Here is a 19,706-nt window from a genome sequence, read left to right as displayed (position 1 = left end):
CCACTGATAAAGATAAGTGAGCAGATGATCATCAAATTTCTTTGGCAGAACATCTTGTGTCAGTTCGGCATCCCCCACTAGCTAGTCTCGGATAACGGAAGGCAATTCGCCAGTTAGAGGCTCAGAGGGTGGTGCAAAGGCTACGACATCTAGCAGGATTTCACCTCAGTGACCTACCCCTAAAGCAATGGCCATGCGAAAGTCACGAACCGGGAGATCCTCAGGGGTCTACGGATTCGACTCGACCACAAAGGAGGAAGTTGGGTTGATGAGCTCCTGAGCATCCTTTGGGCACTTCGCATGACTCCTAAAGAGGTGACCGACGTAATACCATTCCAGCTGGTGTATAGAGGTGAAGCAGTGGTCCCTGTGGAAGTCAGAGTGGAGTCCGACCGGGTACAACTCTACAATGGTGGGGCCGTTGAGTGGAGGCTAATAGAGCTCGACTTGGTGGATAAGGCGTGGGATAAGGCTGCTGTTCAGCTCACGACATACTTGCAGCAGATGAGGCAGAACTATAACAAAAGGGGGATCCTGAGATCCTTCCAGTTCGACGATCTGGTGTGGAAGAGAACAAAGCCAGTCGGAGACGTCACCAAGCTCGAGGCTCCCTGGGGAGGTCCCTTCAAGATAATACAAAATGCTCCGCTCGGGATCATACTACCTGCAGGACAAAAATGGAAGACAGCTTGAGCAACCTTGGAGCGCGAACCACCTTCAACCTTATAAAGTGGGGCGAGGTGCATGAATGGGTTCCAATGTAACTGCATGGGTGGTGCCTTGTGAATGTAGGAAAACTATGAATGAAAAATACCAAAGTATTCCAAATTCTTGTGTCGATCGTCTAAGTCTTCCTCAACGGTCAAGCGGTAACCTTAAACTTTGGTCTTCATCAACGGTCGAGCGACGACCTTAAACCCATGTCTACGCCATTAAGCGGTCGAGCGACGACCTTAAACCCTGGACTTCATCAATGGTCGAGCAGCGACCTTAAACCCATGTCTACGCTATTAAGCGGTCGAGCGGCGACCTTAAACACTGGTCTTCATCAACAGTCGAGCGATGATCTTAAACCCATGTCTACGCCATTAAGCGGTCGAACGACGACCTTACATCCATGTCTACACCATTAAGCAATCGAGTGGTAACCTTAAGCCCTCGTCTACATCAACAACCAAGTGACAGTTATAAACTCGAGACTGACGAAAAATGGTTTGTCCCAGCAAGTAATACAACACCGATTGGCGGGTCACGGAGCCATAATGGGAAGTTTTTTCATAATATGATAAATTGTTCGCAGTCTTGCTTGATGCTGAGCAGTAGCACAGTGAAGCAAATTAGAAAATATGAAAAGGAAAAGTCAAATGACACAGAATGAAGGATCAACATTAAATACAAAGGTCTGCCAAACAGGCGACCATTCATTAAAACTTGCATAACTTCTATAAGTCCAAAAAGGCAGTACAAAAAAGAGACAAGATACGCGGGAGCAGGCTCACTCAAGATAGTCCAGAGCATCATCGGGCAACAACTTTGTCAGCTTGTTCTAGCTAATGACCTTGTTTGTCAGAGTGGTTGTAATATAGCTGCCATCCTTCAGTTGATCGAGTATCTTGTCAATAGCAAGGTTGAATAAACAGAGTGCTCGATCGCCAACCTTGTCATTAAATACGTCCGAGCGGATGTAGGCTCGCTTCATGAGCTCAAATCTACTAGACTTGGCCCCCTGATACGTCTCTAGGGCTGCTCGGGAGGCTTCCAGCTCTGCCTTCAACTTGGTCAGCTCTTCATCTTTGGCATCGAGCTGGGCCTTTGTGATGGAGTGTTCAGCCGACCAGGTCTCTCGCTCGACGTTAAGAGATGCCTTCGTATCCTTGAGTTTCTGAGCCAACACCCGAAATCCTTTATTTTTGTTCTCCAAGTCTTTGTTGGCCCGGAGATTCCTGGTGCTGGCCGAGTTGATCTTGGATTCGAAGGAGCTGACTTGTTTATTAAGCCAAGCCAATTGTGTAGCCTGCTTGGTGCTTTTACCCCTCTCCGTCTCTAGCTGCTCGGAGCTCTTACACAGATCGGCTCTTAATTGAGCCATCTCAACGCTCATTTGCTCTAGCTGCACCTGAGAAGTGGACGATTGGTTGCTCGGAGCACGCAGCTGCTGAACTTCGTGCTCCAAGTAGGCGAACCTTTGGCACATGGCCAACCTCTCTATCAAATACTACAATACGCCAGGAAACTATGAAGGTTGAATGGAAATAAACAAGTACTCGTAAGGGATACTTACCCCAGTGGGCATTTGGGTGAGATTGTCAGCAAGAGCCCTGGGAGGCATCACTGTCGCACGAGCCCGGGCGTCGACCCATATCTGATCAAGTAGTCCTTGAATAATTATTTGGTGCTCGGGGGTCTTGTATGTAGTGTCATCAGAGTAGCACCACTCGTCTGTCGGCAGATGTATAACTGTCGTTATGTGACGCTGGCCACTCAAGCCATATGGGGCGGAGGTCACTCGGTCGGACGACCGAGACACATGTGCATGCCGGATGCGTGATTTCTAGGTCACTGGTAAAGAGGGAGGCGATATGAAAATGACCAGCGATGTGCAGATGGTTGCTTGTGACAGTCCAGACAAGGACGGCGTCTGATCGGATGAAATTGAAGTATGGAGGATGGTCGCCACATGTTCTGGAGGAGCAGGTGTAGAGGTCTCGCTCCGCTCAGATGGAGGGCGTGAGCTGGCTTAGGTTGGGGTCTACATAGCGGAAGTAGCAGATCGGGATGCTGCTTCCGCGCGGTTCCTCTTCCGGCTTATCAGCGGTTCCCCAAAAGAGGCCAACTTTGAGGCTACGTCGATTGGAAGTGCCGGAGGTTGCCCTAGTGGGAGATTTATAGTACCAACTGTCTGGCTGCCTCCTCCTTCGATCACCTGCAACGCACTCCCCCGCTTCCGCTGAGTGGGTCCTCTTGGGAGTCAACCGGTTGTAAGTCTCGACACTCCAGCTCGACCACAACCACAACATTGATCTCTGCGTCCACTAGTTTGCTTTTGCTGACTAGACGCGCACTTAACATGATGTGAGCTACAAAAAGGGAGAAAAAATCGATTAGATTCAACGAAGAAGAGGAAGAGGAGCATACCTAGGTTGGACGGGAGCTTCATGTGGATCGGGCTCAAGCCAAACACGTAGAGGACTCCCTCATGCAACAACTTATGGGTGTGGTACTTCTGACCAACCAAGTATGAAGCTGCATGGTGGTAGTCCGATCGACTCTTATACTTCTTGAGTTCTGGCGGGATCGCCACTTCCAGCTACCAGCCGGTCTAGAAATCTGGCAACTCGGGAAAGCAAATGAAAAAATAGTAGTCATTCCAATACTCATTGGAGGATGGCTTCTTACCAAAAAAGACTAAGCCCACTCAGGCTTAGAATAGAAAGGTTCCCGGCTCGGACAATTTGGGATAATAAAAGTAATGGAAAAGCCGAGGGGTCAAAGGAATGTCGTGCAAGCAGAATCGGACGACGACCTCACACAACAACCGAAAGGAGTTCGACACTAATTGATAGAGAGAGATATGAAAATATTTACAAACTATGGAAAAAAGGGTGACAAGGAACTGCAGACAGGTGATAAACTGATCCCTAAAGAAACATAAAAAATCTGGTGGCAGTTCATTGGGATGGTCGGAAGCAAAAGGGAGAGCAATTTGATAATCATAGGGAACTTTGTAAGTGGCTCTCAAACTCTCAGCGTCACCTCCATCAAACCTGGACTCGATAGACGTGAACCAGAGCTCGGGGACAAAGACAGAAGATTTTGAGGCGCTTGCCATTGAAAACAAAGAGGTCGATGAAAAACAACGAAAAGATTTGACTGAAAGGGTGAGAAGGCTTACGAGAAGGATCACCGGAGAGAAAGGAAGTGGAGCATTGCTAGGAAGCTCGAAGACGAAGATGAGAAGTGAGGAAGACGGCGATGCACGCGAGGTTTATAAACCCCACGACCGATCGACTTCGGCCGCTCGATCCAGGGTTACGAAAACCTAGAAACAGATCCAACTGTTGAATACAAAAAGCTGCTTGCCATGTCATCAGTGGATATCCACCTATCACGTCAAACGTGTGGCCGTAGAAAGGGGGCATGTGGTGCTCAGTCATCGAATAACATTAATGAGGATTAATTACAAGGTATGCCCACATGCTCGGTCATATGAGCAGAGATTTGCACCATCTTCAATAAATTCAGATGACGTCAGGGCGCTCGGCCCAGGAGCGCGAGGAACAAGGAGGAGAAAATGGCCGCCAAGTATAATCGCTCATCGTCCCGACTGGGCACGGATAAGCGATTATCACATAGCCAAACGACCAAGGCACATTTTGCTTTGGGAGCTGGGGTCGATCGGTAGTAACAGACCTAGTCCAGTGAAATAAGGCTGAACGACGCGGACATGTGTGCCAACCAACAAACTTGAGCATATGGGCCGATAGGGTATTAGAGTCGATGAAGACACATTTTTTCCAGTCAGTTGGACTTGCAACCTTCTTCGACTAGATTTGAAGGGAAGACTTGTGTGATGCGGCGATAGGAGGAAGCCCACCTGGCATGGGGTCAACCGCCAGGGTGGAGGTCAAAGTCAACATGGTCAACGTCCAAGTGTCAAAGGGTTGAACGAAGGATAAATGTAACGGCTAATCGGGACAGGTAGGGCTTGATCGACGGGAGACATGTCTGAGCGGACAATCCTTCCGACTCGGAGAATACCATAGGCAGGCGCTCAAGTCATATTATCAAGATGCTAAGGGAGACCAGACATTTTGTCCGAACGGAGGAAGGTAGGTTACTACATGGACACCGCATGGAAGGGCAACTGAAGTTGACAGAGCGGAGGATTTTCGGTTGAGTGGCTACCCGCTCGGCCAAGCAGTGGGACCTGACCATGGACAGAGCGCAGTCCTCGCTGAGTGGCTGATTTGCTCGGCCAAGTAACAAGACGGTGGTTCTCGTGACATCCTTTCATAGGACATAGTGGAGGATGTGGCTCTGAACATGTTGGAGAATGTGGCCACGAACGTGTTAGAGAACATGACCACGAACATATTAGAGAACGTGCCTACGCCTCGAGGAGGATGTACGTCGCCCACCAGGACTCTATGTAAAGGGGTGTCTATCACCAACGAAAGTACTCGTGATTTACTATTTAGGCATAATTCCACTGTTTCACTTTTTCTCCGTATTCTGGTGACTGACTTGAGCGTCGGAGGACTAGTACTGAGGACCCCTTCCCTAATTCAACACTGGCATCATCTATTTTGTAGAGAGGAGCGGAATCCATATTTGATCAATGAAACCACCATATTTCAATTATTCATTCATTTATTTTGGATAGGATCATCTCTAATTGTTACAACAATGGTGGAATAAGATTTTTTTTTTTAAATAAGAAATATATCCGGGCGATATTTTAATGTTCTTTGAAAGGGATGTCCTTTTAATGAAAACTACAATAAAGGGTACTGCCCTTTTGATTTCCCAAATAAAAGTATACGATTGTCGATGGTCAACTATTTTGTTTAACTTGTTAGGGTTTTAAACGAGTTAAATTGGGCTAAGGTTGTGTTAGATCAAGTTTTTTTTGAAAAGATAACTAAGCTAAATTAAGTTGGGCTTAGAATGAACTAAATTATTAAATAATTGTTTAAGTTTTTTATGAATTTAAATTTATTGAGCTGAATTTGAGCTTGATTATTTCAATGTTATAGCTCTTCAAGTTTTATACTTATAAACTTATTTGATTATTTATTAATTTTGAAATAAGTTTGATTAAAATTTATTAATGCATATAATTCATAAATTTTATTTGTTAAAATTGTTCATGAATAATTCACAAATTAGATTTATAAACCTAAGAAACTCAACCAATATATTTTTAAACTTATTCAATGACTTATTTAAATTTACGAAAGCAAATAAACATTTATCAAGTTAAAAATTAAACTTCTTCGCGAACAAGCTTTCAACCGTAATATTACTTTTTTATGTTAATATTATACAAATATTTTATTTTTATCTAATTACAAAGCGTGCTGATCATGTGATTTCATTTCCCTCGCTCAGTTAAAATGGGGTCCACTCCACGTGTACGGCTAAGAAACGTGCCGCAGCACTCCCGGCCGCGTGCCACGACGACCGCCAAGATCACACCGCATCCACCACCATCCCGCCACGTGGTCCCCTGCCGCACCGCCTCGCATCTCCCGGACGCAACTGACGCCGTACACTTCCGGCGAAGCGTCACCGTCACCGTCACCTCTCTTCTACTCCGGCGCCAGTTGTCCGACCCAAACCCCAGTATATCATTAACAAACACATTCTAAATACGCCCGTATCGAGAAAGATCTACGCCAGATTACGGACGTCTGGATTACGTCCTTTTTCGAAAGTTTTCTTTTTTGGATCTTTATTTAGATCTTTAAATCCTCCATAATCTTATCGTTGCGGTGGAGTACAGAAATATTTGATGCCCACTGAGAAGAAGTATCACCAGTTATACGAGTGTTTATAATCCTTATATTTTCCATAAGTTCCAGGCAAAGACAAGGTTTTTGGCGATTAGAGTTGTGCAGATCAAGTATTTTGTCAAAAAAAGTAATTTTTGGATTAAAAAAAGGCATTTTTCTCCAAAATGCGTCACAAAGGTCGAATTTTTGCATGAATTTTAGGAGTTTTTTCATTTCTTGGGAATTCCCAAAACAAACAAAAAGGAAGGCGAAGCCACGGCGGCCAATTCCGTGATTATAACGTGACCAGAGTCACATGCCGAACGCCGTAACTATATTCACGGCTTTTGTGAAAGTTCAAACCTCTCGAAGCAGTTCGTCCACTTCCCGGTTCCCTCGATCCACAGTCTTCTTCACAAGGTGCGATTCTTTTTCTAGTTCACCTTTTCTCCCATCCCGAAGCTTAAAAATCGCAACTTGGAGTCCTTCTTGCCGTTTTATTGTTCGAGCAGCAGAGCAGCAATGGATGCCTGCGGCGTGGGGTTGAAGGCGAGTGCTTGTTTCGGCCGAGTGAAGCGGCGAAGTGTCGGGAATGGGGAAAGCGTGATTTGGGGCGAAGGGTTTGGAGCGGGTCCGAGAACTAAACAATCCCCCAAAGCGCCGCAAACCGTGAAGAAGACGGGCTTACGGCTCAACGCCGGGGGGGTTGCATTCGCCGTTCTCACTTCAGATGTCAACCAGGAGACCATGGTGAGCGCTGAAATGGAGGGTTTAAAGTAGGGATTAAACATTTTTTGGTTTTAGAATTTTTGTGGTTTCTGTCCTTCTTTGAATTTGACAGTAGTCTCAGCTCACTGTGATCTTTTAGGGTTTGCTAATATTCAGTCACAAACCTTTAGGTTTTCCATGGACCGATGTTCAGAAACCGATCGGCTGATCCAAAGAGTGTTGCTTCTATAATCTTAGGGGGTGGGACTGGCAGTCAGCTGTTTCCTCTCACTGGCACAAGAGCCACACCTGCAGTAAGGATCGATTTGCTGTTCTTACTTTGATTATAAGTTTCAGGAGTGTTTCGGTGATAATTTGCTGTTCTAACTGATCATCAACAATTGCAGGGGTGCTGTATGTTTGTATTGTTTATTTCTAGTTTGCGACAATTGATTGATTGTTTTTGTCAAGTAGCTCCGTGCGCTTAAGATCATCAAAGCATGCATATTAATAGATATGCTATTCTACAGGTTTCGGTCGGTGGATGCTATAGACTTATTGACATCCCGATGAGCAATTGCATCAACAGCAGGATAAACAAGATATTCATAATGACACAATTCAATTCAGCTTCACTAAATCGACACATTTCTCGAACATATAACTTCGGGAATGGAATCAGCTTCGGTGATGGATTCGTTGAGGTTTGTGAGATGCAGTGTACACTCAGTCTAACACTTTGTTAGATATCTTCTAGTTATTTTGACTCACCAAAAGATTATAAACAGGTTTTAGCAGCTACACAAACCCCTGAAGACATCGGAACCGGTTGGTTTCAGGGCACGGCAGATGCTGTCAGGCAATTCACTTGGGTTTTTGAGGTGGGCACACATCGAGCAAAAAGTTCTTATTTTTCAAATTACTGTATTTGTCATATACTTAACTCTGATATCCCTTTTTTCAGGATAACAAGAACAAGAATATTGAACACATACTAATTTTATCCGGTGACCAACTTTACCGTATGGATTATATGGATCTTGTTCAGGTATATATCAGAACTCCGACAACAATCTTTCCTTCTTTTTACCCGTATGATATACATATCGAATTTGGCAGAAACATATTGATACTGATGCTGACATCACGATCTCGTGTGTGCCTGTGGGTCAAAGGTACATGATATTAGTTTCTTGTATTATAGTATATATCAAAATTTGAACTTTTCAAAATAATTGTCATTCAACCTTTGATTTGCTGATGTGTTATCAAAGTATCTGAAATCGCTCGCATGTGGTTCAATAATAGCCACAATATTCATATTCTATAATCAATATGAATTTCTCCTGTTTGAGAGTGTAGCATGCATGTCTTATTCAATGCGATATTGGAGATTTTTCACTACATTTCCTTGTCATGACAAACAGTTTGGAACAAAATAAATTTTTGCTTAAAATTGCATTGATCCACCAAGGATTCTGCGTTTTGTCATTGTCAAGAAGTTGAGATGAGGCATCATTGTCGGGTCTTTATCATATTTCATTGTTTGAACAAAATTCAAGTCGTCATTGTTTTCCATAAGACTATGCTTCTTACCTATTAGTGGTGATTTTGATTTTTTTCTTCTTACTCAAATGAAATGGCATAAGCCTTATCTTGTTATGCGTCTTTGTCGGAATGATGTAAACCGTGTTTTTGTACAAATTTCTGTCTTTAATCACCACTGTTGCGGTATTTGTAATCTAAAAGCCGAGCATCAGATTACGGACTAGTGAGGATGGACAAGTCCGGTCGAATCACCCAATTTTGTGAGAAACCCAAAGATGCCGACCTCGAAGCTATGGTAATAATCTACCATCTAGTTGGATTTCTTTCAAGCAATTTGTTAGGAAGTTATCAGGAATAATCATGGATTGTAGAAGAATGGTGGAACTTTTCTCCGAATGTCTCACCAAGATTCTCTGCGATATCCATACATTGCGTCGATGGGAGTGTATGTGTTTCGACGAGATGTTCTACTAAATCTTCTAAGGTAAGAGAAGCGGTCAAATTCTGTCAACGTCTTGTCGTATCTTCGATGTCTAATTGCTCGGTCTTCTCTTTAGGTGGAATTATCCAAAATCAAATGACTTCGGTTCAGAAATTCTTCCTTCTGCTGTAAAGGAGCACAATGTTCAGGTGATAGTGAATCTCTACTCTTGAGACTTTTATCGAAGTTTTGCAAGAGATGCTAATTGATGGATGACATGGCAGGGATATATATTCAATGACTACTGGGAGGATATCGGTACGATCAAATCCTTCTTCCATGCAAATTTGGCATTGACAGAACAGGTTGGTATTAGCTGAGCAAAGCCGAATGAAACATTAGCTTGTCTCTTTGCTAAAGAAGATTACCAAATGGTTTTGCCTCATACGCAGCCTCCGAAGTTTCAATTTTACGATCCTATGACGCCTTTCTACACATCACCGCGATTTCTACCCCCATCGAAAATAGAAAATTGCAGGGTAAGTTTTCACTCTAAAACACATTACACTTTTTTACTCAATTTTCAGTATACTGAGAAGGAACCGATATGCACAGATTGTGGATGCAATTATCTCACATGGGTGCTTCTTACGCGAATGTAGAGTCGAGCGTTCGATAGTCGGAGTGCGTTCGCGGCTAGATTATGGCTCAGAGTTGAAGGTTTGGACATGAAGTTTCAATCGAAAATATAACTTGTGCTAACTAATTGATATCCAGGATACGATGATGATGGGTGCTGATACCTACGAAACCGAATCCGAAATCGCTTGTCTACTCGCAAGCGATAGAGTCCCCATAGGCATTGGACGCAACACCAAGATCAGGTGAGACGATAAGGTTCAGATTTTCACGACAAGCATTGAACATGGGCCTGATCTTTTGCGATCCTAGGAACTGCATCATCGACATGAATGCGAGGATCGGGAAGAATGTGGTTATTGCAAACAAAGATGTATGCACTAAACTCGAAATACTTTGTTGTTAACTTACATAACACTTTGATTTTTTTTAGCAGGGTGTCCAAGAAGCTGAAAGGCCCTCGGAGGGCTTCTATATACGATCGGGGATCACGATCGTGGTGAAGAATGCTACGATCAAAGATGGGACAATTATATAGAAGTATTCCTTGTCACCCTCTTTCGAAAAACTACTACTACTACTACACGAATGCAAAGATATACATATTTGTTTATGGCTTTTGCCTACGATAATAAAATGTCGATAGAGTCTAGCGACTGACATCCTTTATGATAAATCATATTTGTACAATAGTCATGGAGGAAAAAAATAAATAAATAAAAAGAGTAAAATGCATAGGTGAAAATTTTCGAACTTGGGGTGGTTCGATGCAAAATTCCCAAATTTATTAATGTTTCTTCTTCTCCTGGATAAACAAAATCATCACAAAGAGAAGCACCAAACTCTAGAAATCCAAATCTTCCGCATCAGTTCCGCCCTCCGATCTTTCTCTTCTCCGGGACTCCTCCCCTGCCGGCTGGGGCTCCGCTCAGGAACCGGAGCTGGCGCGATTGCGCGGCGATCAGCCGCGTCGTTGTCGGCGCGGACTCCCCGAGCACGATCTCATACCCGTCGCCGTACGACTCCATCCCCTGGGCCATGAGCTGCCAGAACAAGCTCCCCGCGGTGGCGCCGCCGGTCCTGGCCGACGCGTAGATCTTGGAGTAGACCGCTCGGAAGACGGCGTCCCTCTGGTCGGTGCTGAAACCGGGGTCTTTGGTGGATTTCCCGAACTCCGCCACCAGAAGTGGCTTCCGGAGCACATTTCTGGCGTCGTCGATGTGGGCGTCCAGCCAGTTGTTGAGGAACGCTAGCTGGGATTGTTCGTCCGGCGTCGACAACCTGTTCGGCGAATTGTCTCAGTGAGTATAAGAAAGTTAATTAATTAACTTAGGAAAAAATTTATCTTTTTCTTGTTCATCAATCGCCATTACCATTGATCTGGATACGAGTGAATGGCTGCAAAATCTATCTCTGGAATCTGGTTATTGGCAATGAAATCAGTTCCCACTTGAAACCTTGGATTATCCTGCTGGTTTGATGATATCTTCCCATAAAACCCCTCAAGACCTGCTTCCACCAAATGATTCTCATCTATAGATTTCAAGTATGCAGCCATCTCTGCTATCCATTCCTATAAATTAAATACATTTTGTGAATCAAAAAACAAGTTTTTTTTTACAAGGGTTGATGAATTATACTGCATTCTATCAGAATATGATTTAATACCTGTATGTTCTTCCCTGATAAGTCTGAGGGGCATCTGGGTTCATTCATGAGCTCCCATGCAAAGATTGTGGGATCATCTTTGTATGCCACTCCAGTGATGGTGTTCACTCTGGTCAGAACAGCCTGCAAATTGTTTCAGCTAATAGATTATCGATCGTCGTCATTGACCCATGTTTGGAGTTGAATCACCTTGACATGGTTCTTGTAGAAATCTTTGACGACTGGGTTGGTGAAGAACTCATCCTCAGACGCAATGATCTGGCCCTGCAACCTCCCCCACTCCACATACTGCTTCTTCCCTCCGAAGTTGTTGTAGTTGTTCGCCAAGCTCAGTATCATCCTGGTCCCAAATTTTCTAGCCTCAGACACCACAAAATCCAATCCCTTCACACATGGAATCTTAAAAATTTAATTTTTATTTTTGATACTTAGAGAAGAAGGATTATATACAAGATGGAACCTGAAAGGTTTGCTCATTGTAGGCTCCAGGTGAAGTCTGCAAGGCATTGCTGCCCCCTCCATCATTGAAAGCCCAGGTCCTGGCCACTGTGAGGCCATGGCTGGATGCATCACTCAGGGCAGAGGAGACCTTAGGCCTCTGGGAAGGGTCTGAGGCCATGGTCATCAGCCAGTAGGCATTGTAGCCATTGGCGAAGAAAATGCTGCCATTGGCAACAAAATGTAGCCCTCTGGTCTCCACAAACCCTAATTCTTCTGCCTCTACATTGAGATTTACAGAAACCAACACCAGGACCAAAACCACTCCTAGAAGCCTCACATGCATCTTCTCCTTGTTCTTGATTAGATGAAAATGCACCAGGGAAGGAGAGCTATAAATAACATTAGCAGAGGGGCTGCAATAAATTTTCCTTTCTTTTTCTGTTGCAGTTGCAGAGAAACCAAAGGATAAGCTGAGCACTAACCCTGTAACACATGGTGCCAGGCTTTTGGATTGTGGAAGTTTGAGGTTGTCAGAGAATGGTTATGACTTAATTATGATTTCAACTTCTTCAAACCTAAACAAAGAGACTAATGCGATGGTTTGGCAAGTGGTTGGATCGCCATGGATGGAGAGCTTAATTAGCCTCATGAGGTGGTTTAGAATGTGATAAGAATAGTTAAGAAGGTTTACTGGGTCAGCCAGCTTTCTTAGGAAAGAAATCATTGTTGTTTGTTTTCTCATAATTAATTGTCTTATTTGTAAGTACTGATTAATTAATTAATTAATTAATAATAAAATTAATTCTATTATTCTTAACAAATATTCTAATTGGTTGCTCAGCCTCCAATGGCAGTTTAGGTCGGTCCAGCGTCCAGCCAATGGGCGGCTTGTTGTTCTGTGGGGCCCAGATGTTTCGCGTAGCCGACCCTATGCCTGCAATCTCCAACCGCCACGTGTAAGGTAAATCTAGCTCGCCGGTTCGTTGGAAACGCAACCGAATCTAACGGTGATAGGGATAAGCACCGACCCATGCACATGTTGTGTCGGCCTGTCTCCGCGTTCTTTATCTTTATACCTAGTAACTTGTGGTGGAGAGCGATGGGTCTTGCGGTGGAGCCCACAGCTAATTACTCGTGGGTAAAGATTGGGAGATACTTCTCTCACTACCAGTAAATATGAGATTCAGTTAATTATTGTTTCTATTTTCAGAAAAGGATTTGTGATTCTTTGCAGACGGTTAGACCTTTGAATCCACCACACCTGACCCATCCTAAACCCTAGCAAGGTGGAAGGTCCGTCGGAGGAGGCAAGACGGACTCGTCTGGCCCATCGCCGTCCTCCACGAGAAAGGCCATCTTGAGCCCCCAGGTCGTGTGGACTTCCAGGTGGCAGTGCACGAACCAAACCCCTGGATTGTTGGCTCTGAACCGGATTGCCGTCCAGCCTCCTGTTGGCACGGCCACCGTGTTCCGCTCCGGTGGGTCAATCAAGTTGAACTGCGCCGGGTCATTGGCTGGGTCGAAATTACCGATCCCCCGTCCGACAACGAAGAAGTTGTAGCCGTGGAGGTGGAATGGGTGTGATTCCACCATCAGCAGGTTGGTGTCTTGTAGGACCAGCTCGACGGTTGAATTGAATGCGAGCCGGCCTAGCCTCGTCCCCTGCGACGTGCCGAGGTTTGCCGTTAGTGGCGCGCCAGTGTAATTGAATGCCTTTGTCGGCCTGTCGGGGAAGTCCAGCCGGTACACACCCCTGACGCGGTTGTAGTGTGCCTGGAGCAAAGCGACCTCCGGCATCACGAACGTAATGTTGTTGAGCGAGCCGACGAGGCGGGTTTTGTTCGCACAGGTTGGGCAGGGGTTGACGCCCATCCCAATTGTGTAGAACAATCGTCGGTCGACACTCACCGGCACATTCACTGGCTTTAGGCTCCTGAGCTTGTCTTGGAAATCAGCGACGAACGTTGTGTCATTGGGCGCCGGCAAGCGAGGCATGGCCGGGATCGTGCCAGCAGCGGCGGCGGTGCCCTTGTACTGAAAGACAGCAATGGCGGTCTTGTTGTCGACAGGGAGCGGCACGTCCATGAAAAACCGGGCCGCAATGAAGTAGTGCCCAGGGGGCTGGTCCGCCCGGACCAGGACATTGGTGGTCTGCCCCGGTGCCACGACAACGGTTGCCGTGGAAAACGGCTTCACGTAGGTGGCATCGATCTCTACGACCATCATGTTGTGCCCGGCGATGGCAAAGAAGAGGTCGTCGTTGAGCGCTGCGTTGATGATCCGAAGCAGGTACGTTTTGCTGTGATCCACTTCCAGCACATACGTATCTGATTCAACATCAAAATTCAGACAAAATATCTTAAAATGAAACTCAAACGATCGATTGAATTCGATAGATTACGCTTCTCTGGGCAGGGGAAGAGAGGACCAGGCTTGCCGTTGATGGTATGAGCGTCGGAAGTATTCGGCGGCAAGCCAAGGCCATTGCCTTGCCTCTCGATCACTTCCACGTCGGCATTCCACCATTCTCCTGCAAGTCCATAGCAAAAGGGTGAGCTACACTGCCCGAAATCATTCGCAAAAAGGTCTTTCGACTCACCGAGGATCAATTCAGCTTCTTGATCAGGCTGAGGGAAGGGGTAAGGGACCCCTGCTGGCGGCATGATGACGATGGCACCGTGCACTGTGGCACGCAACCACAGGATGTGTGCGTGCCACCAGAGTGTCCCTCGCTGCCCTGTCACGTTGAAGTCGTAGGCATAGGTACTCCCAGTTTGGATAGGGCACTGTGTTATGTAGGCTGGTCCATCGGCCCACCCGTTCCTCAATTGTTTCACTCCGTGCCTTTATCGTTAAAATCATCATCATCATCATTATCATCATCATCGACAACAATAATAACAACAACGAACAATGACATATGATCTATGTTAGATTAGACTATAGTAACGTACCAATGGATGGTCATGTTATATTGTGCGTGGTTTGTAACGTTAACAATGATACGATCCCCTTCACGAGCATAGATGGTCGGACCGGGAAACCTTCCGTTGACAACCACAATAGGCTTGGCATGGCAAAGCCTGCTCACATTGCTCACCGCGACCTGATTCGAACACAATTACCAACACAAACGATGAAACCCTAAAGACTGTCAGCCTATACAAGAGGACAAACCCATGAAACCCTAAAGACAGCCTATACAAGTCGACAAACCCGAATCGCTTACATCGAATTGGTACTTCTTAATAGCAGCTTTCGTGGGTGTTGAAACTAGCACAAGAAATCCGAAAAGCACAAGAATGATTATCGAAAAACTCATCTTAGGATGATATGTTGCCGAATTCATCAACTAACTCTTCCATCTTGTTTATATATATCAAAAGGTTGGTGAAGCTCTTGGTGAGGAGGAATTAAAACCCTGTATCTTAACTCAAAGATTGATGCTTGGAAGGCAACAGAAGTTGTATGAATCATTAAATATTGATTATTGTAGGGGATGAGAAAGAATTTAATTAGTCTGAAATTTGGAGCTTTATCTTGAAGGAAAAGGGATGATAAAGATTTGTTTTGTTTTGTTTGTGCATTAGGAGGGAGGAGAATTGTGTAATGTGTAGTGGAGGATACGGTTGTACTTACTTGGCTGGAGAACAAGATTGAGTTACTTGGAAGAGCAGGTATGCTTCATCTATTTATCTATCTTTTTTTTTAATTATGAAAATCGTTATTTATTATCAAAATGACATTGTATCCCGCCTTTACACATTTAGAGGGATAGACAAGTCAAGCCGAGTCAAATTTTATAGTGCTCAAATTTATTTGATAAGATAATCGTGTCAAACGAAGCCGAACCTAAAATAAATAAAGCTGTTGAAATGATTGTTCAAACTTATCTCGAGTTTCATTTAAGCTCACCTTTCAATTCAAGTTCATTTGATTGTTTGAAATTTTTATATTTAAATTTGTTTGGTTGGTTATTGAGTTTGATAATGTAAATTTGTTTGTTCATATTAAAAGTTTCTTTTATATTTATTAAATTGATAAAAGTTTTATTGATGAACATAATTTTTGAATGTTGTTCATGCACGTACTGAGCTAAACACATGTGTTCAAACATGCTTGTTTTAGTTTAACGAGTTGTTCAAATTTATTTATTTAATTGATCTTCTGCGTATTGAATAAATATAAATACATTCTTACCAAGTTGAATACTCACGAATGTTTGATTCATTTACAATCCTATGTACATTTTACTTTTCAAAATTAAATTTATTTTTAGTGTTGTTATAGCAGTTACAGGATCATAACTGTTAGACAATTATAACAGTTATGATCCCATAAAAACAACAATTATGTAGTTGTAATAGTTACAATCTCATAGCTCCATAATTGTTACAATATAATATTAACTAGTATTGATCATAATCATGATTTATAGTTGCTATTATATGATATTGACCAGAGATCAAGTAATTGTATTATAGCAGCTATGGTTCATATATACTAAAATATAGTTTATTTGTATTGATCAAAGTTGAAAGGTCCATGTTGTCATAGTTATGAATCGACTAGTATAATAACGTCAAAAATAAGGATGGCTTGGGAAATAAAAATGTACTAACACAAGATGGAACGTCATTTTAATAAAGAATGAAAATGGGTCGCCTTTTTCATTTTTGCCTTTTTCTCAGTGTAAAATTATTATTCAGTTGGATGGACTAAAGTTTCATGGTACAAAAGGATATGTGAAAGATATATTCGACCCTGAAGATTAGAGATAGCTATGCAAGTAAAGTAAAGGTTGTCTGCCATGGAATTCCACAAGTTGCACAAGGACCACTGCAAACCAACCATCCTCAGGGTTTGGAAAGGGAAGGAGAACATTTCTAAAGTGATAAGGATTCTCTTTATCAACAGGAATCTACATCTTTCTGACCACTTTGAAGAACAATTTTCTTTTCTAATCTAAGTATTCTGGCTTCACCAGACTAACATTGAAGATTATATATACACACACACTTTATACTCCATACACAATAATTTTGACATTGTTTTTCTAATAAATTTGGAGCACAATTTATACACACTTAAAATTAGTCTTTAAGATTTTTGTCCCATTGTTGTCATCAATAGGAAACTCTGTTTCAAAACTTATTATATTTTTATTTTAAAAATACCTTTATTATTTTAGTAGTTATGATCATAATTACTATAACTCTATGACATCTTTAGATAATCATGATTAGTAAAGAATATTTTTATACTCAATTACTTTATTAATTTTTTTCTATGTGATAATAACTACAGGTACTACAATAACACTAGACTAAAAAAAACATATGATCATAAGTCATTTTCATTAATTGTCTTCTTAAAGCTAAGCTTGATTTGACACAAACTATATTTGAAGAAAGATTTTTAAGAAAAGAAATTGTAAGCTTAATGAAAATATTATGTCAAAATGTGTCTACTAAAGTAATATATACTTTAGAAGAATTTTAAAATGCCTCAAGTTTTGAAATTTTTTTTTTTTTAAAATGCCCCTAAGTTGTTGGTTTCATCCAAGTACCCCTTCTCCCTTATTTGTTAACAGAGAGGTTAGCAAAAGACTTCAAAAGATCTGAGTTACAAAACTTATGGCGTGTTTTACAAATCCATTATACCGGTAGAAGCATCCTTTCTATGTTTTTCTTGCACTGTAACTTTTGCTTTATCGAACGCCAAGTAGATCAATAATTGGAGAGGCATCAGCATCTTATCTTGCCTCTCTCCCCTTCAGTCATTCTAATTTTCAGAATCCCGCCCTAAATCATTGGCTCTGGACATATATTCGATCCAGATAGATAAATCGATAAATAGATAGATAGATGCAATGAAGATTACAATGGAATCACACAAAAGTTGGAAGGCCGGAAAGAAAAGAAAAAACTGATAAGGATTCTTGTAATTTTCAACTGGAACCTGTAACCGTTTTACAACTGTAACCAACTTTTAATATCTGTTCTTGAAACCCAGAGCCAGAGGAGAATAATTTTAGGCATAAATACAAAAAAGGACACCTTGTAGAATGTTTAAAAGAGTGTTTTTTTTTTTTTTGTATAAAATAGCATGATGTTGGTACACTATTTAACATGGTGCAGCAGCTACTTCATAACAAGAATCTTTTGATGATATATGATTAAGATTTGGGATCGAAAAGAGAGATTTGAATAAGCAAAGCAAGGAGAGCATCAATTCATCCATTCCATTGAATGGGATCCCTTATTCCATCTCTGCTTGTCTTCTCACCTCTTGTTTATATAAGTAACCACCCATGTCTCTTCCCTCTCCACATCAATCCTCCCTCCCTTCTCTAAACCCAATGGCATCGAGTTCATTTGCCGCCTCATGGACTGCCAAGCAAAACAAGATGTTCGAGAAGGCCCTCGCGCTCTATGATCAAGACACCCCCGACCGTTGGCACAACATCGCGCGGCTTGTGGGCGGCAAGTCTGCTGAAGAAGTGAAGCGGTACTACGAGTTGCTTGTCGACGACGTCTTTCGTATTGAGAACGACAAAGTCCCGAGTTACTACTCTTCCTCCCGCAACCCAAGTAGTACTCTTCTTTCACTCGCATTAAGATATCTAGCTAGCTAGCTATCCCCAACCATATTGTGACTATTTCATCTCTCTTTTCCTCTCTTTGGAACAGGATGAAGAACCAATTGGACTGTGGATCTTCTAAATGGTTGCGACAAATTAAATAGAGTAGATATGTTTGGCTTTACGAGTGTTAATTAGTTATGTGCCTCTTCAACTATATTTGTACAAAGAAAGCATCAAGACTTTGTCCTTTTGTACTAATTAATTTTGCATGTGGAAGTTCAATATAATCTCAATTTTCGGATCTTTGGTTCTTCATAACAATGCAGTACTCACTCAAATCTTTAGTTATGTGTGCTCGCACTTCCAATTAGGTTAATAGCTGGAAGTTATGCACCAAAGGAAATGAATACGAACGTTCGTCTTACTCCTATGCTCAAATCTACTTCATTATATTTGACGCGGCTTGATCCTCATATGTCCTTGTTAAACGTTGGACCTCGTACTTTCATATCGTGTTACTTTCAACCAAAGTTCCGCGTAGGTGACAAGATCACCTACAAGATTTGAATGAGATCACATACTTATGTTAAGAATATTAAGTGTCCAAATCTCTCAACTTATCTCCGCCCTAAGCCAGCCCTTGATCATCTAGTTATCGATGGAGAGCAAGGATATATTTTCTTAATGTTAGTGCAATTGACCCTTGGTCAAGGTTGACCTAGTTCATCAAGTTCGAGTTAGAGTTTCAATATTTAATCAATATGTTAGTTGGTTGAGTGAGATGTCTATTGGTGCAATCATTCTCAGGTCAAGTTTGACCAAATTGACTAAGCTCGAGTTGGCTCGAACTTAAGTTTCAATATTTGACAATATGTGAGAGAGAAGTCAAGTAAATCAAGAAATGACTGAATACTTGTTTGGAAAGTTCTAACTGGAGGTTATACAACGGGAAGTTCTAATTGGAGGTTAGGTAATGAGAAACCCTAATTAGAAATTAGGAAACGAAAAGTCCTAGTGAGTAAAGTTAGTCTGTGGAAGTCCTAATGGGGTTAGACAGTGAAGGCCTAGTTAGGAACTAGGTAATGGAAGTCCTAACAAGGCTAGGCAAGAGAAAAGTCCAAGTGGATTAAAAGTTGACAAGAAACTTGGTGATCGAAAGACGAGAAGTTTGTATGAAATGGAAAGTCCAACCGGAAGTTGG

The 19,706-nt window shown here is 42.6% G+C and overlaps 5 protein-coding genes and 1 long non-coding RNA gene across 8 annotated transcripts; 4 read left to right on the top strand and 2 right to left on the bottom strand.

Moving 5' to 3' along the window:
• Positions 1-300: 300 nt before the first annotated feature.
• LOC121979967 lies at positions 301-693 on the top strand. Its single transcript, XM_042531931.1, has one exon. The coding sequence runs from the start codon at positions 301-303 to the stop codon at positions 691-693; it is 393 nt and encodes a 130-aa protein (XP_042387865.1).
• Positions 694-6,385: 5,692 nt separating this feature from the next.
• On the top strand, positions 6,386-10,500 carry LOC121981579 (glucose-1-phosphate adenylyltransferase large subunit 1-like). Of its 2 annotated transcripts, none has more exons than XM_042534170.1 (16): positions 6,386-6,914; positions 7,007-7,244; positions 7,394-7,516; positions 7,733-7,906; positions 7,991-8,083; positions 8,167-8,250; positions 8,322-8,377; positions 8,952-9,045; positions 9,125-9,234; positions 9,308-9,380; positions 9,456-9,536; positions 9,624-9,710; positions 9,787-9,891; positions 9,949-10,055; positions 10,123-10,183; positions 10,247-10,500. In XM_042534170.1, exons 1-16 carry the CDS (start codon positions 6,811-6,813, stop codon positions 10,346-10,348), a joined length of 1,692 nt encoding a protein of 563 aa, XP_042390104.1. In that variant the 5' UTR covers positions 6,386-6,810; the 3' UTR covers positions 10,349-10,500. The 2 variants fall into 2 exon arrangements, with proteins under 2 accessions (XP_042390104.1, XP_042390102.1); XM_042534168.1 differs by having other exon boundaries at positions 9,122-9,234.
• Positions 10,501-10,573: 73 nt separating this feature from the next.
• Positions 10,574-12,399, bottom strand: LOC121981581 (mannan endo-1,4-beta-mannosidase 1-like). Of its 2 annotated transcripts, none has more exons than XM_042534172.1 (5): positions 11,939-12,399; positions 11,668-11,862; positions 11,479-11,601; positions 11,184-11,383; positions 10,574-11,091 (listed from the first exon to the last, which is right to left on the bottom strand). In XM_042534172.1, the coding sequence occupies exons 1-5, from the start codon at positions 12,260-12,262 to the stop codon at positions 10,677-10,679; spliced, it is 1,257 nt and encodes a 418-aa protein (XP_042390106.1). In that variant the 5' UTR covers positions 12,263-12,399; the 3' UTR covers positions 10,574-10,676. The 2 variants fall into 2 exon arrangements, with proteins under 2 accessions (XP_042390106.1, XP_042390107.1); XM_042534173.1 differs by having other exon boundaries at positions 11,668-11,818; positions 11,939-12,060.
• LOC121981582 lies at positions 10,977-12,736 on the top strand. The gene is made up of 2 exons (XR_006111872.1): positions 10,977-11,111; positions 12,367-12,736. It is a non-coding gene; the product is annotated as an uncharacterized LOC121981582 (long non-coding RNA).
• Positions 12,737-12,761: 25 nt separating this feature from the next.
• On the bottom strand, positions 12,762-15,501 carry LOC121981580 (laccase-11-like). The gene is made up of 5 exons (XM_042534171.1): positions 15,149-15,501; positions 14,874-15,025; positions 14,519-14,763; positions 14,321-14,449; positions 12,762-14,246 (listed from the first exon to the last, which is right to left on the bottom strand). The coding sequence occupies exons 1-5, from the start codon at positions 15,266-15,268 to the stop codon at positions 13,198-13,200; spliced, it is 1,695 nt and encodes a 564-aa protein (XP_042390105.1). The 5' UTR covers positions 15,269-15,501; the 3' UTR covers positions 12,762-13,197.
• A 2,652-nt stretch (positions 15,502-18,153) lies between these two features.
• Positions 18,154-18,803, top strand: LOC121983199 (protein RADIALIS-like 3). Its single transcript, XM_042536154.1, has 2 exons — positions 18,154-18,512; positions 18,612-18,803. The coding sequence occupies exons 1-2, from the start codon at positions 18,233-18,235 to the stop codon at positions 18,614-18,616; spliced, it is 285 nt and encodes a 94-aa protein (XP_042392088.1). The 5' UTR covers positions 18,154-18,232; the 3' UTR covers positions 18,617-18,803.
• The last annotated feature ends 903 nt before the right edge of the window (positions 18,804-19,706 follow it).

Source organism: Zingiber officinale, chromosome 5A (genome assembly GCF_018446385.1).
Source record: "Zingiber officinale cultivar Zhangliang chromosome 5A, Zo_v1.1, whole genome shotgun sequence".
Lineage (NCBI taxonomy): Eukaryota > Viridiplantae > Streptophyta > Magnoliopsida > Zingiberales > Zingiberaceae > Zingiber > Zingiber officinale.
This window is presented reverse-complemented; position numbering and strand designations above follow the sequence as displayed.

What these genes read in the sequence shown, in the direction of transcription:
- LOC121979967 (XM_042531931.1), top strand. Translation starts at nt 301, where the DNA reads ATGACTCCTAAAGAGGTGACCGACGTAATACCATTCCAGCTGGTGTAT.
- LOC121983199 (XM_042536154.1), top strand. Translation starts at nt 18,233, where the DNA reads ATGTCTCTTCCCTCTCCACATCAATCCTCCCTCCCTTCTCTAAACCCA.
- LOC121981579 (XM_042534168.1), top strand. Translation starts at nt 6,811, where the DNA reads ATGCCGAACGCCGTAACTATATTCACGGCTTTTGTGAAAGTTCAAACC. An exon ending in TGTGTGCCTGTGGGTCAAAG is followed by an intron (nt 8,378 to 8,951) that starts GTACATGATATT and finishes GTAATCTAAAAG; the next exon opens with CCGAGCATCAGATTACGGAC. An exon ending in TAAAGGAGCACAATGTTCAG is followed by an intron (nt 9,381 to 9,455) that starts GTGATAGTGAAT and finishes ATGACATGGCAG; the next exon opens with GGATATATATTCAATGACTA.
- LOC121981580 (XM_042534171.1), bottom strand. Translation starts at nt 15,268, where the DNA reads ATGAATTCGGCAACATATCATCCTAAGATGAGTTTTTCGATAATCATT. An exon ending in AGAAGCTGAATTGATCCTCG is followed by an intron (nt 14,450 to 14,518) that starts GTGAGTCGAAAG and finishes ATGGACTTGCAG; the next exon opens with GAGAATGGTGGAATGCCGAC. An exon ending in CTTCCCCTGCCCAGAGAAGC is followed by an intron (nt 14,247 to 14,320) that starts GTAATCTATCGA and finishes ATGTTGAATCAG; the next exon opens with ATACGTATGTGCTGGAAGTG.
- LOC121981581 (XM_042534172.1), bottom strand. Translation starts at nt 12,262, where the DNA reads ATGCATGTGAGGCTTCTAGGAGTGGTTTTGGTCCTGGTGTTGGTTTCT. An exon ending in TCTACAAGAACCATGTCAAG is followed by an intron (nt 11,602 to 11,667) that starts GTGATTCAACTC and finishes AACAATTTGCAG; the next exon opens with GCTGTTCTGACCAGAGTGAA. An exon ending in CACTCGTATCCAGATCAATG is followed by an intron (nt 11,092 to 11,183) that starts GTAATGGCGATT and finishes TTCGCCGAACAG; the next exon opens with GTTGTCGACGCCGGACGAAC.